The sequence below is a fragment of the Rissa tridactyla genome, chromosome 9, assembly GCF_028500815.1.
Source record: "Rissa tridactyla isolate bRisTri1 chromosome 9, bRisTri1.patW.cur.20221130, whole genome shotgun sequence".
In the NCBI taxonomy this organism is placed as follows: domain Eukaryota; kingdom Metazoa; phylum Chordata; class Aves; order Charadriiformes; family Laridae; genus Rissa; species Rissa tridactyla.
The window spans coordinates 34,038,276-34,054,426 of record NC_071474.1 but is presented as its reverse complement, the minus strand read 5'-3'; the positions used below and the strand labels follow the sequence as shown (position 1 = coordinate 34,054,426).

General features: G+C 36.5%; 1 protein-coding gene across 5 annotated transcripts in view; it reads right to left on the bottom strand.

The window, feature by feature from the left end:
* The window catches only part of RPS6KA6 (ribosomal protein S6 kinase A6), a 45,110-nt gene that overhangs the window by 13,602 nt on the left and 15,357 nt on the right, over positions 1-16,151 (bottom strand). For all 5 annotated transcript variants that reach the window (XM_054213849.1, XM_054213845.1, XM_054213846.1 and 2 more), the window contains 10 exons: positions 14,228-14,309; positions 13,295-13,375; positions 12,704-12,783; positions 9,738-9,844; positions 9,424-9,461; positions 7,558-7,700; positions 6,676-6,746; positions 5,396-5,484; positions 4,894-4,958; positions 1,138-1,240 (listed from right to left, as the gene is read on the bottom strand). In XM_054213849.1, the coding sequence (XP_054069824.1) occupies positions 1,138-1,240; positions 4,894-4,958; positions 5,396-5,484; positions 6,676-6,746; positions 7,558-7,700; positions 9,424-9,461; positions 9,738-9,844; positions 12,704-12,783; positions 13,295-13,375; positions 14,228-14,309 (859 nt within the window). The remainder of the gene's footprint in view (positions 1-1,137; positions 1,241-4,893; positions 4,959-5,395; positions 5,485-6,675; positions 6,747-7,557; positions 7,701-9,423; positions 9,462-9,737; positions 9,845-12,703; positions 12,784-13,294; positions 13,376-14,227; positions 14,310-16,151) is intronic.

The window sequence follows — 16,151 nt, the reverse complement described above, 5'->3', positions numbered from 1 at the left end:
TCTCTCTCCTCTTATGTCAAGAACACACACAAAGCAAGTATTCTTGAGTTTTATCTACAACTGCAAAACGCTGCAGGAACTAAGGGACAAATGCATGTTCTTAGGAAGAAGTTTACTGAAGGACAACATTACTTATGAGAAAGAAATAAAGATCATAGTCTTATGGTCAAGGACTGCATCACAAGGAAGAGTAACCACCGATTTTGCTGCTTCAGTGGCGTATGTGCTGCTGGCAAGGCAGAAGTGAGGCAATACAAGAATATTCAATTAGTAATACTACTGAATAATTAGAATCAAAGTTTTCCTCAGATTATATTACGTGCGCGTCTGAATTCACTGTTTAAAATTTCACAGTAAGCACAGCTTGATAATTCTGTGTAGCCTATTAGAACCATAGACAACCTCCAAGCAAACATGACAAGTGGTTTTAAAAGTTGGATGCAGCAGTAAAGAAAAAAAATCACTAAGAAAAAAAACCTGAAGTTAAACTTGAAGCATACCGAGCAATGAGTGTTTGCACTTAACTGCCTTTGTTCCAAGTTCAGTTACTTGGAAATTTCCATACTACAATAATATAAGGGATATTTTAAAGATAAAAGTTTCATCAGCTTCTTGAAACTGAGATGTCTTTGCAACTGACCTAGTAGTTACAGTGCCCAGTCCACTGTACATTTTACCCACCCTTCCCTACCTTTGAATAACCGTTTTCTCAAAAGTAAAGTCAAATCCATCATGGGTAGTAAGGGGAACAGCTCAATGAAAAAATCATAATGCTAGTTTTAAGATTTAATTTTAATAATTATAATAATCACTGCTGGAATTAAATTTAGTTTACTTTCAGTATTAAGTAATTCCCCCCAAACGCTGCATGTCTGACTTTAAACCATAACAAGAAACCATAATTCAGCTGTTAATATTTTTGGTTGATGGTGCTGGTGAATCAAAGTTTAGCAGAATATTTCAAAGAATAGGCACCCACTGAGGAGAACGTACTCCTTCACAGTACTGAAACCCTGTTGCATGCTTTCCTTTTAATTTTGTCACTGTCTTTTTTCTCTTCATAAGCTTTTTGTTGTAACATTAATTTGCCCCCTCTCGTCCCATGAACCTCTCCAATCTATAACCACGCACAATTACCTTTTGGTGTTTTTGCTGTGAATTCTGGATCAAAACAAAAGGTATCTTCTGGCTTTCCAGAAGCGGGTTTAAATGGGGGTTGAATTTCTCTTCTGAACAGTTTCTGAAGTAGAAGGACAAAGTCATATAATTAAGAGTGAATGAAACTTCCATGGTTTTATGAAAGACTGAATAATATATAGCAAGGAAAAATCCACAAACATATATGGAAGACTGAGTTACTGTCATGTACCTTTGATTTGAAATGCTACAGGAAATGTTACCAAACAAATCAAATAATACACATCTCTCTCCTCATTCTTCTGAATCCACCTCACCTACAGATCTGCACTTCTACAACTGCAACAGCAGGCTGCTACTCACCACTAGTTCATCTTTGGCTTATTCAGAAGAACTTGGAACAGCCACAGTGCATCTTACCTTCTATCATCATCTCAGACCTGGTTCACTGCTATTTTACCAGCACCCTGAAAAACCCACCCCAGAGGGACGATATGGAGTACAGCCTTTGCCTTTCTAATCTGGGTCACAAAGACCTCTCACAAGTAACAGGCCTGTCCCTTTTGGCAAGGAACTGCCAATTCTCAGAACTCAATTCCAGGTTTTTCCTAATCTACTACAGGGGGAAGGAAGGAAGAGCAGAACAATGGCTCCTCCTTTCTTTCTCCTTTACTCAACGTGCTTTAGAAAAATGCATTGTCCAAGTGATCTCAAATCAGCAATTAGTCCCATTTACAGTTAAGGAACAGAAAATTTCATGTCAAATGACGTTGAAGCCCCATGCAAAGTTCACGAAATTCTGAGAACATTTTCTTGGCATTTCTTTCATCCTTTCAGACTTTTTTTTTTCATTTCTTTTCATTTAATCTTCTTGCACAAGAAGATGAAGTGTATTTCAATTTAAAAAAAAACAAACAAAAACAAAACCAGAAACCAAAACAAACCACACCAGGAAAAGGGACCTGAATTCATCCCAAAGAAATAACAAGATACAATACAGAAGTGGTCATCAACACCACCATCGTGAAATAAATACAAAGCACTGTCAAATTAAAAAAAATAAAAGAACAAAAAAGAAAAAAAAAAGAGAAGTGTCACACAAAAAGAAACTTTATAAGGAGTGGAAGAAAGGACAGCTAGAATGGGGGGCATATAAGGAAGCTGTCCGAACAGCAAGAGACCTGGTGAGAAAAGCTAAAGCTCAGTTAGAATTAAATCTAGCCAAGGAGATCAAGGGAAACAGTAAAAATTTCTATAGGTACATTAATGGTTAGAAGATGACTAGGGAGAGTGCAGGCCCCCTCAGAAAGGAAACGGGGGAGCTGGTGACAAGTGATATGGAGAAGGCCGAGGTTCTCAACGACTTCTTTTCCTCAGTCTTCACTGTCAAGGGCTCCAGCCAGACTCCTGGAGTCACAGAAGACAATGGCAGGGGCTGGACAGAACTGCCCATCACAAGTGAAGATCAGGTTCATGACCATCTGATGAACCTGAAAGTGAACAAGTCCATGGGACCTGATGGGATACACCCACGGGTACTGAAGGAACTGGCAGATGAGGTTGCTAAACCGCTCTCTATTATATTCCAAAAGTCATGGCAGTCTGGTGAAGTCCCCACTGACTGGAAAAGGGGAAACATAATCCCCATTTTCAAAAAGGGAAAGAAGGAGGAACCAGGGAACTATAGGCCAGTCAGTCTCACCTCCGTGCCTGGTAAGATTATGGAGCAGATCCTCCCAGAGGCACTGCTGAGGCAGAAGAATAACAAAGAGGTGATTGGGTACAATCAACACAGCTTCACCAAGGGCAAATCGTGCCTGACGAACCTGGTGGCCTTTTATGAGAAGGTCACAACATCAATAAACAAGAGGAGAGCAACTGACGTCATTTACCTGGACCTGTGCAAAGCCTTTGACACTGTCCCGCATGACATCCTGGTCTCCAAGCTGATAAAATATGGGTTTGATGGACTGACAATTCAGTGGATAAAGAATTGGCTTGACGGCCGCACCCAAAGAGTGGCTGTCAATGGGTCCATGTCCAAGTGGAGGCCAATCACAAGTGGAGTCCCTCAAGGATCAGTACTGGGACCAGTCGTCTTTAACATCTTCATCAGCAACATGGACAGTGGCATAGAGCGCACCCTCAGCAAGTTTGCCGACGACACCAAGCTGTGTGGGGCGGCTCATAGGCTGGAGGGAAGGGATGCCATCCAGAGGGACCTTGACAGGCTGGAGAGGTGGGCCCATGCCAACCTCATGAAGTTCAACAAGACCAAGTGCAAGGTCCTCCCTCTGGGTCGGGGCAATGCCAAGCACCGACATAGGCTGGGCAGTGACTGGCTTGAGAGCAGCCCTGCAGAAAAGGACTTGGGGGTGCTGGTGGACGAGAGGCTCAACATGAGCCATTAGTGTGCACTAGCAGCCCAGGAAGCCAATCGTATCCTGGGCTGCATCAGGAGAAGTGCGGCCAGCAGGTCGAGGGAGGTGATCCTCCCCCTCTACTCCACTCTCCTGAGACCCCACCTGGAGTACTGCATCCAATTCTGGAGCCCCTACTACAAGAGAGAGATGGACGTGCTGGAACGTGTCCAGAGAAGGGCCACGAGGATGATCAGAGGGCTGGAGCACCTCTCCTATGAGGACAGACAGAGAGTTGGGGTTGTTCAGTCTGGAGAAAAGAAGGCTCCGAGGAGACATTATAGTGGCCTACCAGTACCTTAAGGGGGCCTACAAGAAAGCTGGGGAGGGACTTTTTAGGATGTCGGGCAATGGTAGGACTAGAGGGAATGGATTAAAACTAATACCTTGCTGGTATTTACTTCAATATGAGTCTGTTAAAAAAGTAGATAATCAAGCCATAACAACATAGCCTTCTCTTCTGAACTGTACTCACATAAAACTGTGAGGTTTTGCTTTTACTGAAAACTCTACTTGCTAATCAGGACTCTATGGTAGATGCATAAACATAGCTAGAAAACCACCTTTTCAGAAGTAAATAAAGGAGATAAAGAGAACGATAATGGCGACAGGCTTTAAAGAAAGAGTTGAGCACAGTACTGGCTAGCATTGCAGGTAGTCCTGTCAGCACAGCAACATCTTATTTTTTGTGTCTATCCATTTGTAGGTATTCTAGCAAAGGAGTGTTTTCAGAGTGGATTTATTTGATATAGAGCATCTTAGTTTTCTGAATGTTTCTGGGAAACACATCTGAAAAGCTCAGAGAACTGCAGCAGAAAAGCATCAAGGTGCTTGTTAAAAATTTAAGGAAGCAATCATGAAATCGTACCGACTTCTGATCATCTCAGAGCACCAGAGTCAATATTTCAACTGTGAATGCAGTATGACTGATAAAATAGGAACGTGCTGTGGGTAACTAGACAGAAGTCAAAGTGAATTACAGTCACAGTGAGTTTGTGTGCTCCGCATGGAAGCACTAGACAGACACTGGAGAGCAGGATTCTTGCACACAGGGAACACCAGCATCCTTTCCCAACTACAAATGCTCTAACAGACAATTAAAGCTTTGAAATGCTGCAACTCAATTATTTCAGAACTAAATGCACAATATATAATTAATACTCTATACCATAGATACTACAGCTCCAGATGCCAAGTAAGATAACAGTAGAAGCCAGAACGTAACAGTCAGCAGTACTGCAGTGTTTATTGTGCCCTATTCAGATGCAAATACCTATAATGCTACAACACAGAAAAATTAAAAACAGCTTTATCATTCAGATAATTTTGTACTTACATTCCAGTCAACAGTAGAAAAAAAAGGATGTCTTTTGATTTCTTCAACTCCGTCTGAACCAGCTCCTGAAGAAAGAAAATACTGTATTTAAAACACTTTCAGGTAGCCTTTGAAGAAGATTACACTAAAAATTAGTTCATTTCTAGAAAGCTTGCATAGACTTGGTTATTTGAGGGAACTCTAAATACAGAAATATTCCAAGGATGTAAAATACTCCATTAAGTACCGTACACCTCATCAGGGAGGCAAACAGAGTACAAGAAGCCCATAAATACAGAGAGTCAATATTCTTTGCTCAGACAGTCAAAGCTTTGGTTCACTGCTAAAAGTCACTGGTTGAAGAAAGTAATCATTCATTAGCTAAACCCAGGAAGTCACAATCCAAGCTAACAAGAAATGGTATCTAAACCCAAATCTTACTGACCATCTGGAGCTTGAGAGTCTCTAGCAACTACTTGAAATAATCGATTTTTATTTCAAAGATCCAAATAAATGGACCAACCTAATCTATTTGATGGGTTCCTTTTAAACAACATCCTCAGAAGACTCTGTGCTTCAGGGCTGAGGAACTGAGGCATTCCAAGTTTTGCTCTAAAGGAAAACAGAGAACAAGTAAGAGGAAGAAACGTATCTTACTAAAAATTGTCTACATAGACTTCACTGCACAATTTGATGCATCAAGGATATATTCCGAAGTTCTGTAGAGTGTACACATTTAATTCATCAGCTTTTAAGATACACATTGTACGAAAGGTTTTCAAAAACAAACAAAAAACCCTCATGTGAGAGCAAAAATCCCAACCCCCACCCGAGTCCCCAAAATAAGCTTTAGGCTAAAATAGAGTAGAACAATTATCTCAGAAATATGTATTTTTAAAGGTATCTTCATGTCACCAGTAAGTTACCACCAAAATACCTCTACCAGAATCAACGCCAGAAGAGACTCACCGAATCCCAGATTACTTGCCCCTGAAGTGATTGCTAATATTCCTCTTGAAGCAAGAGCCTCAAGAAGTATCTCATTAAACCATCACATAAAAGCTTACTGACTTTACCAATCTTATTTTATGAAAATAATTACACTAAGGCAAGTGATCTAGTCCATCCACTTTCACAGGTGATATCACTAGAAACTCATACCCAGGGTAAGTTCAAACTGTTGGTTTGAACAAATGTTGGCCAAATTGATCAAATGTTGGCAAGAACAGAGTTCCTCTCTCACCCCCTCAGACAGCCCAAGGCTCTGCATGTGGTCTAAAGGAAATTCTTTGTTAGCTAAGCACAAATGAAGATGAGAACATGTTTGCCCAACAACTTCACTTACTAATCACCAGTTTACCCAGTCTGTCTTGTTAGACAGCTTCTGCTGTAACTGAAGTGATTTAATATGAAAAATGCGAGCATGTACGTGCACTCTCCATATAGGCGTACACAAAGCAACACCTGATTAACTACTGCTTACAAAATAAGGTATGCTGTAACAGTAGCAAGAGAGCATAACCACATGAGTGGTAAATAATGCTGTTCTAATTCACTGTACTGTTTTTATCTTTATCATACACCTACAATGAAAATACAAGTCCATCCCTAAGATTATAACTCCTGCAGACACCTCACAGTATTTGCATGGTCCGTGATCTAAACCCTGAGGGCGGGGCTTGGCTTTTTTTGTTTCTGTTCTAACTTAATGCTCTCCAAGCATAAGAAGTTATAACAAGCTGTTAAAACATGTTTAAAAATTACATTTTCTGACTTTTCATAAAGTAAGAAGATTATACTTACTTCAGTATCATATTCATAGTTTCATTTCGATCTTTACCTTGAAATGGTAGTGTACCAGTAAGCATTTCAAACTGAAAAGAACAAATGTTAATCTAAATCAACATTTCTTCCCCCAATTGATCAAACAAAGTGTTAAGTACTGTATTCTTCCTTACTGCTATATTAGACACACTTCCTTGGGCTTTTTAAGAGATTAACTGGAAAACTTCACAAATGTAAAGCTTTGTTTTAATCTGTTTACATAAGCGTCGAGTGCAACGTAACGATGATATAGGAGTATTTTACATCCATAAGCTACTTTAAAGTAAGAAAAATCTCCTCCGTTAACCTAGTTTTAGGTATTGCTGTACTATGAAAACAGGAAGAATAAATTCTAGAACAGTACTTTACTTTTAATGTCAATATGCATATTTCAGCCCGATGCTCTAACACACCACAGCAAAGGCTTAAGTGCTAGTAGCTAATGGCTTATTTCACTGCTCCACTCCAGTATTCATTCAACAGGCTTACTCTTACAAAAATGCAATTAATATTCCATCAAGCCAAGTCTTGAATTTTTTCTTTAGCTATCAAGTATCATGCAAAATAAATATACAAACTTAAGTTTTACATTGACTACACTGTTCTAAAGGACTAACTACATGTATGATTTTTGTGGTTCCTGATAAGTACTCCTTACAGGGCTAAACAGACAAAAAGAAGTTTTATTCAAATAAGTTGATGTTTCAGAACAATTCAACTACTGAATTCTCTCCTCCCCTTACCCAGACATTCATAATCAGATCTGGACAAGCTTATTCTAACTACGTTATTTCACATTCACTTAGACATATGCAGTGTATTTGTGACCTTAAGCAAGGTAAGCAACGAAGCATACAGTACCATGAGAACACCAAAGGACCACCAGTCAGCACTCTGGTTGTGCCCTCGCCTGTTTACTACTTCAGGTGCCATGTATTCTACAGTACCACAGAAAGAATAGGCCTTCTTCTCTTGATCTACTGATTCTTTGCTGAGTCCAAAGTCTACAACAACAGCATTACAAGAATATAGCCAGTAAAGAACTTCAGGAAAAAAAAAAAACAACACACAAATAAAACCGTATACAGAATTTCAAAATTAAAGTGTTAACAGATTTTCTTTGTTTGCTTTCAGGAATATTATGCGATTATCCTAGCTCTTCACGAAACAAGAAACTGCAGGTATCTAGAGATACTGCAGACATTTAGGTTACTACATACCACCAAAAACATTTTATAAGTCATATTAAATTGATGGTTAGCCATCAATTTTACTACTCAAAACTATTACTACTCAATATTTGAAATATTACACATTTATAGCCTTAGAATAATCCAAAATTCTAATTTTCTCTGTTTACTGCCTGCTTTATTCGCAAAAAAAAAACCCGGATACAAGTAAAAATGGGTTTCAAAGAGAACAGTCTGCACAGTCTAGTATTACTGAATGATGAATAAATAAAAGCAGACTAAAAATAGTGTTGTTATATAAGACAACCTGACTCAAGTTCTGTGAAGAGTCTTGCATATTTGCTCACTTTACTCCCAGAACACTTCCCCCCCCGCCATTTGAACACTGCCATTGAATATACACGTCCTTGTTATTAGCACAACTCTCAAGACAGGGCTCTCAAGCATCCCTTTTTTCAAAGGGTTAATGACTGCTAATCAATAATCCCATCAATTATTCTTTCCACTTTCAGAAGGAAGTGAGAATGTTAGGATTGAATGTGATTTAAATATATTATGCAGAATCTTAGAAATTATGGGTATTATAAACAAGATTCCCATTATTACATCAAATCTTTGAGAGTTTAAAACACTTCTTTCTTGGAATCCAATAGCAATAGCTACAGATCAAAATCTATAATGAAATTACAATACAAAAGTATCACCTTAAGCGTAACTTAAAGCTTTCAGAAATTTCCAAATAGTCACAGGCTTTTGTATATATCACTTCCTAGAATATTGCAGAAAAGTGTTCTATGAGGAACAATTAATATGCATATTTTACATGCATTTAAAAGCGATAAACCAGAACGCAAGAAAAAGTAGTATTTTAGAAGTGTTACTGTGCACTAAAAATCTTTTTATACCAAAAGCAACTACGCTCCCTTTTAAAAGTCTCGCAGACAGCAACTTTTACCCTGGGTCTATGACCTCTTTATCTTCACCTAAAAGGCATTTGACAGTAAATGTTGATACAGCTTACTTTCTAACCTGAATTTTGGATAGTTTTAGTTACTAACACACCACCACCTGAACTGAAATTCCTTAAAAAAAAAAAAAAACAACAATTCAGTGTCTGGTCTTGTATTTTCAACTACATTTCTTCTATTTTAACCACTGCAATTAGGATCTGCACTTTACAGTAATATTGCTGCTAACTCTGCAGCTTGAGCCATGCAAATATTAGCCAACATGAAAACTAACTTCAATGCAACCTACATGGACATCAGGATCTAATAAAAGACAAAACCCATCAGATACAGTCTCTCATTATCTAAAGTACTTCAATAAAAGTATTTAATACTCTATATAGAATCAGTATATAGGGAAGGGATACAGATATACAGATTTATTACAGAAAGTCTGTACAATAAAAAAAAAAATTTAAACAGCTAAATAGTGGCTTGCACATACTCCAGCCATCACTATATCTAAGGCTTATAACTAAAAGCTTATAAAAATATATTCAGGAAGTGCTATACTAATAAATATTACCTACCTGTTAACTTGATATGTCCTGCTTCATCAAGCAAAATGCTGAAAATTAAAATTCACATTCACCAATACACATAAAGAGGAATATTTACATACAACATTTAAAATATAATAATTAGCAATTTTGATCTACAACTTCCATCATTAAATTAACAAGCCAGTATTACTTCATTTAAATCACAGGTATATTTTTTACATTTTATGTTTATTTACATAGTCTAACAAAAATTTTTTTTTTTTTTTTTACATCACTACAGCAGAAAATGCAAAGCAGCAAGCAAAATACACGTAATAGTGGTAAAATACATTTTACTTTACTTTTCTGGCTTCAGGTCCCTGTATACAATTCCCAAGCTGTGAAGGTGATCCAAAGCAAGGGCCAGTTCTGCGAGGTAGAATTTCACATCTTCCTCTGTAAACATAACCTAATAAGAACTGTATAGATTTACCTTCTGATCTTGTCTTCAGTTTTTAAAACTGCAATCTAAAAAAAATACTCCTGTCTGCCTAAATTTCAAAATAAGTTTTAGAAGTACCTTGTGAACTCATAATTCATGAATTCACCTAACAGAAATGATATGCTAATATAGACTAATCATCAAGTACACACAAGAACTACCTGCAATACTTAAACAAAAACATCAGCAAATGTTGCAGAGAATTAGCTAACTTTTAAGGTAATAAACCATTATATTTGATGTTATTGACCATCAGCACTCCTTCTGCTACAATCCTACACAGACTGTTTTCCACTGCATCATAAAATTTAATACAGGACTGCTGTATCGTCTCTGTGAATTCACATTACCAATATTTAGGGAAAAAAAGGCAGATGTAGTTAAAAAAAAAGTATGCAAAATAAAACACTTTGGTGAAAATAACAATGACATGAAAATTTGCAATGAGTGTTGAAGAACCTACTCTGCGCTTAGAAAAAGAAATGTGAAGAACCCTAGTGAGATACTGAAAAACCAACTGACATTGCATGTAGAGCATTTGAGAGATGCATTTCTATCCTAAATACTCAACAGGTTGCTTCTAATTTCATATACAAGAATCATACCTGCTTTGGCTGTTGTCATGTTCTACAAGCTAGTAATCTTTAAATTGCTGGAACTGAATTTGAGGTTTAAGTGAACTATTCCCTTATGTGTTGAAAACACCAGGAACAAGGAGAACAGCCATCTCAACTGCACAGTAGATACCTAACAACTTCAATGAAGGTAACAGGGCTTATCAGTTTAGTATTACACTGATCTGTACTTGGAATTGCACATATGTCATCTTTTCTACTGGCAACAGAAATATTCCTAGTTTCCATAGTGATAAGTATTAATTTTGTATCAACAAAACTGTTAGGCTACACAAAGTTTCACCTTGATTTTATAAAGAGCAACGTTGATACCACTTTTCATCTACGTCCAAAAGAGCAAGAGGAAGCCCCAGACATCGCTACTCCTTGGAGTAGCCAAAATGCAAATCTCAGAATACAATGATGCTAAATGGTAATCTACAACCTCCCAACAATAATTTCATTTAGAACTGCTTTCTGTGTCAAATGAAACACGATGCAAGTCCATTTCATTAAGTTTTACTAATGAAAACTTCATTATATACTTATTTCATTTCCACAGCTGAAACTCTCATACCCACATTAGAATTTAGAGACCAACAAAAGTCTTTTAATAACCTCACACTAACCAAATTAACTTAGAATAATCCCTGTGTGGGAAGTATGAAATGCCATGGGGAATTTAACCTCATGTGTATTGCCCATTGTCTTTGTTTTACCATGTACTTTTGAAAATAACTTGTCTTCCCACCAGAAAATAAAAAGGCCTGATTCTTTTCTCTTATCTACATACACAGCCAGTGTTTAAAAGTCAACATAGAGGGTAATTGAAGTCTTGCAAAAACACACGTAGAGACTTAACACTAAGAAAACTTGACAATTATTACTTCTTTATTTCCAAAGAGAATACATACCTCTTTCTATCACCTAGTTAGTATTATTATAGATAGACTTCTAGCCCTTCTTTAAGAATGTTGCATACTCGGTAATCCCAGCTGTGTTAGTGTAAAAGAATAGTTCTTCCTGCTATACCAGCATTTCCTCTATAATTAAACATCCTATATCAGAGCAGAGATTGACCTCTTTCCTACCTAGTGTTCCAGTAACCCTTTGCAAGTCAGTCAGTTTAAGCTTTTAACTTCCATTTTAGCCTCAAGGTTAATTAATTTTGAGCTCAATTCTTAGACATGATCACTGTTTTACCAAGGTCTGCTTTTTATAAAAATGGAAAACAAAAATCCCTTTAAAATCTTCCTTCTCTTTTGCCTGTTCCTAAAGTAAAGCTTTATTTTTATAAAAAGTATACAGGGGAAAAAACCTAGCTCATGGCCTTACACGCTGGGGATACAACAACCTCCAAAGGAAAAAAATAAATAAAAAAATAAATAAAAAAAATCAGTCAGATACCCAGTGTTCTCATTTAAGAAAGTGGCTTTTTCTATGCATATGCATTAGCAATCTAAATGTATTTACACTGATGAAAACACTGAAAAGCTCTCTTACTGTGAAGTTGTTGAGAAATTGCGTTGAAAATTTAGATCTTTACGAAAGGTTTGCAGAAAGAAAATAAGTCTTATAAGCATGTTCACAATACTTAAGGTAACATTTAATAAACATTTGTCAGCAAATGTTTGAAAACACACCCCAACAACAGGCTGCATCATATTCCCTCTTCTGAAGCTCTCTCTCTCCAGAAAACAAAAATAATAATTAAAAGAGACAGTTTCAGTTGCATGCCAACGTTAGATGAAGGGGAGTGATCTCAAAAATACTCAGTGTTCACACTTTGTGAGATTAAGCATTAGGATTTGTATTACAGCATTATGAAATCTTACAATGCAGCAGAAACCTCTTATAGATTAAGCTTCCAGGAGCGCCTAAGCTGACTATAAGCATGAGAACTATATGCCCCTTTCCTTATTGCTACATCTTCATTTACTTCAGCTAGGTTTCCAAGCAACAAAACATTTTTAGACAAAAGAACTGTCCTGTGTAAATATCAAAGAAAAGCTCAGGCTACTGATCAACACACACTCATGTTTCTTAAGGTTATAGAATATATTCTAGAATACATACGGGAAGCCCAACAAAGTTATTAAAAACTTGACTATGACAAGAGTTACATGGGAAACAGCTATAGGAGACAACCCTACCCTGACAAAAAAAACCCACCTGCCTAACACTGAGTAGAGATAAAATTTTAGGTACTTACCTCTTTGGATAATCGTGTGAATACATCTCCTCCCCTGAGAAAATCCAATATTAAATATAGCTTCCCTTCAGTCTGAAAGGCTTTAAAAAAAATTTAAAAAAAATAAAGTCAATCATTGTGTGACAAAAGGTGATCTACAAAACAGATCTGAATGCTTTTATAATTTGGGAATTTCAGTGAAAGAGAATACTTTTGTTATGAAACGGAAATAATTCTGCAGCACATGAGGTAATTTACTGAACGATTACTTCCTCCTTCACAGAAGACAATCTTAGTCATAAGAGATCATGAAAATACTCTTTTATTTCTCCTTTGTCAAAAAAGGAAATACCAAGTATATGAATTACTGTGTTTTGGCTTTACTCGAGTAAAAAAATCTCCACAGAACTTGTAAGAATTTTCCAGGAAATCTTGAATTTCAAAAATACTTAACCTAAAGCTTTTATATACATGTGGATTTACATTCCTTTTTTAGTCTTGTCATTTAAACTTGTAAGAACCTAATTTGGGCACCACAAAACTGAGAAAGAACCAGACCAGCTATGCCTTCAAGTTGAAAGAAACTGTAGCAGAAAAAAAATAAATACCAACCATAGTGCAGTTTGACGATAAATGGATGATTTACTTCTACTAATATATCTCTCTCCATTTTTGTACGAACTCTATCCCGAACTGGGGAAAAAAAAAAGAAAAAAGAAAAGAGACTAGTATGAAACAAATGTATTTGGCATAATACAAACGGAGCAGAAATTAGGATATGGAAAGTCTTTGCTGTCTAAAGAAATACTTTTCCTTGTTATTTGTTTTTAAATTTTAAGTCTCCACAAAACACACGCTTTCAGACAACTCTATTTTGTTTCTTACCTGTCCCAGTTTCCTTAATGTCTACATTTTTTTCCCCCCGAACACATCCCAATATTTTGTGATTAACCATATTACTTTCAAGAAAAAGAGCTCATATCTACACTTCCAGGCAGCTAACCTCAGCCTCTGAATTAACTATCCGTACTGAATATATATTTTCCGTCTTTTAAGATTACTTCTTCATCTTCAACTAGTAAGAATCCCTATTTACACACAGTGAAGTAGCAGCCGTTAAAGTCTCTGCAGAAAGTCAAAACAGTAAGTTAGTTTGCTATGGCACCTATAACAAGAGGGAATAACATTTTTAACCACAGTAGAGTTCTAACTTAACAAAAGACACAAGGAAAATTGTTTATGAAATTAATTTGTTTTAATATAATGAAAAGACTAAACAGAATTAAATAATGCAATTTTATATTTTGAAAGAGTACTTTTTACCACATAATTAAAGCTATCTGGACAGATTTAAAGTAATTCTAAAACATGAACTTACAAGTTACTCTAGAACAAAAAGCTAGGTTCGGAGAAAAGTTATAGACTCACTGAAAAATATTTAAGATTAAAAAAAATTTTAAAAAGAAGTATTTACAAGACTCATTTAAGAGGTACAGGTGCACTGAAAACCATTTTCTAAAGTTCCAATTCAAAAGACACACGTACCTTTTAAAGAAGCTTTTTTCAATACTTTCATTGCATAAAGTTGCCCAGCATCAGGACCAATTATTTTCCGTACGAGGAAGACCTGACAATATAAACACCACTTTTAAAATTAGTGCAAAAAATATTTTATGTAAACCTGACTAAAAGACATTACTGTGTCTTTGCTTTAACTTCATTCACAAAGATAAGGAGATAGCATATTCCTAGTCCCATCCCATTCCTCAAAAACTCCAAGGAATGAAAAGATGCCAAATATTCACAGCAAGTCTTTTTGCATAAGCAAGCTTAGTAATCAAATAAGCAACTATCACGAAGCATTACAAACCACCTATTAATTTCAGACAGCTTTCCATGTTCTTTCCTAAGTATACATCTTTAAAGGAAGGGAAAAATTGCATTTCCTTAACCAGACTAGAGGTACATGCACCACCAAGCTCTCTGAAGTATTCAGACTGGTCATAAACTATACATTCTTTCCTATAGCAACCCATTTAAATAAGTACTTATCAAGAAAGTACTTACATAAATGTGCTTCTTTATATTACTTTCCTGGAGAATGACAATTCTGCCTGGTCTGCCACCTCCTAAGAGATTTTTGAGGTTTAAGACCCAAGTCTCAAATATGTAACAGGCTTTATTAATGAATTCTGTAAGAGTGGCGAGATGAAAGCAAGGAAACCTCACCATCTAAGATCAAAGCACCCTTTCCCTCTGGAATAGCAACTCCAACAGGTTTTTCTACTCTTTTTCTTTCCAGAGGAGTTTTAAAGATAGATGGTATATAACTTGACACTAAGAAAAAGCATCATATTAGATGTATTTGTACTGCATTATTTTACCTATCTCCACTGACTGATAGTCTAACTACTAGGTCTTTCAATTTACAAAACGGTTTAGTATGTGCTCCTGTTTCTAAGTCATTCTTCTTATAATAGCAATTATTAGTTATAAGGAATGTTTGTACCATAAAAAAAAAAAGTACGAGTCACAAGAGAATGCCAAGAGCTACCCAAAATTGCCTCTCTGATCTTACCTTATTCATATTTTCAATAACACTAGATTTATTCACATATATACCTTGTTAGAAATTATTAAATAGCTAGAAAATATTTTTTAAGAGAAAAACCAATTAAGCTTGTTAAATTTTCCATTCTAGAATCAGAAATTCATACACTGTCACTGACTGAGTTGAACAAGGTTGGGAGAGGGGTTGTTTTTATTTTAAGCTCTGGTTAGAAGAAAAATGTCATCATGTTTCAAGGTTATCAGGCATTTTGTTTAGGTTTTGCCCAATGACTGACCTACAGTGCCGCTCTCCTATTGTATGATGTTGATACTCGTATAGTAAAGGGAGTAATTCAGACACCAGCAAGTAAAAAAATATCTGTAGATTAATACACCCACAACTGCAAAAGTAAAATTGATAAGCATGTACAAATATTTTAGTACTTGATAACTAGCCGCTTGTAAGAATGTAAGGAATTCATGTACAAGTTACAAATTCTAGCTAGTAAGGGTCAAAATAGCAGCCACTGAAAACAACTCAAGCACCATCTATTTAGTTTGTAGACAAAATCTCCATAATCCCACATCCTGCGGAGGAGATACAACAGTCACTTGTTCGATTGTAAAGCAAAATCAAGATGGGCACATCTTGCACAAATCGATTCACCTAAGCAAATGCAGGACCATTTTCAGCAGACGGGGTGCTGATGCCTCAGGAGGTTATCAAAGGCTGAACAAACTCAGTAACGGACATGAGGTTTAACCCTTCATTTCTGTGAAACTTAAATCCTGCACAGATGTTGAAAAAGACAGGTAGAGGATGGGCTGTAGCACTATACTAGCCAAAGCAAACAAAGCTTGTGTTTGCTAAACCCAAAGGGAGATCCCTGGGAAATATGAACTGGAGAGAGAAAACAAA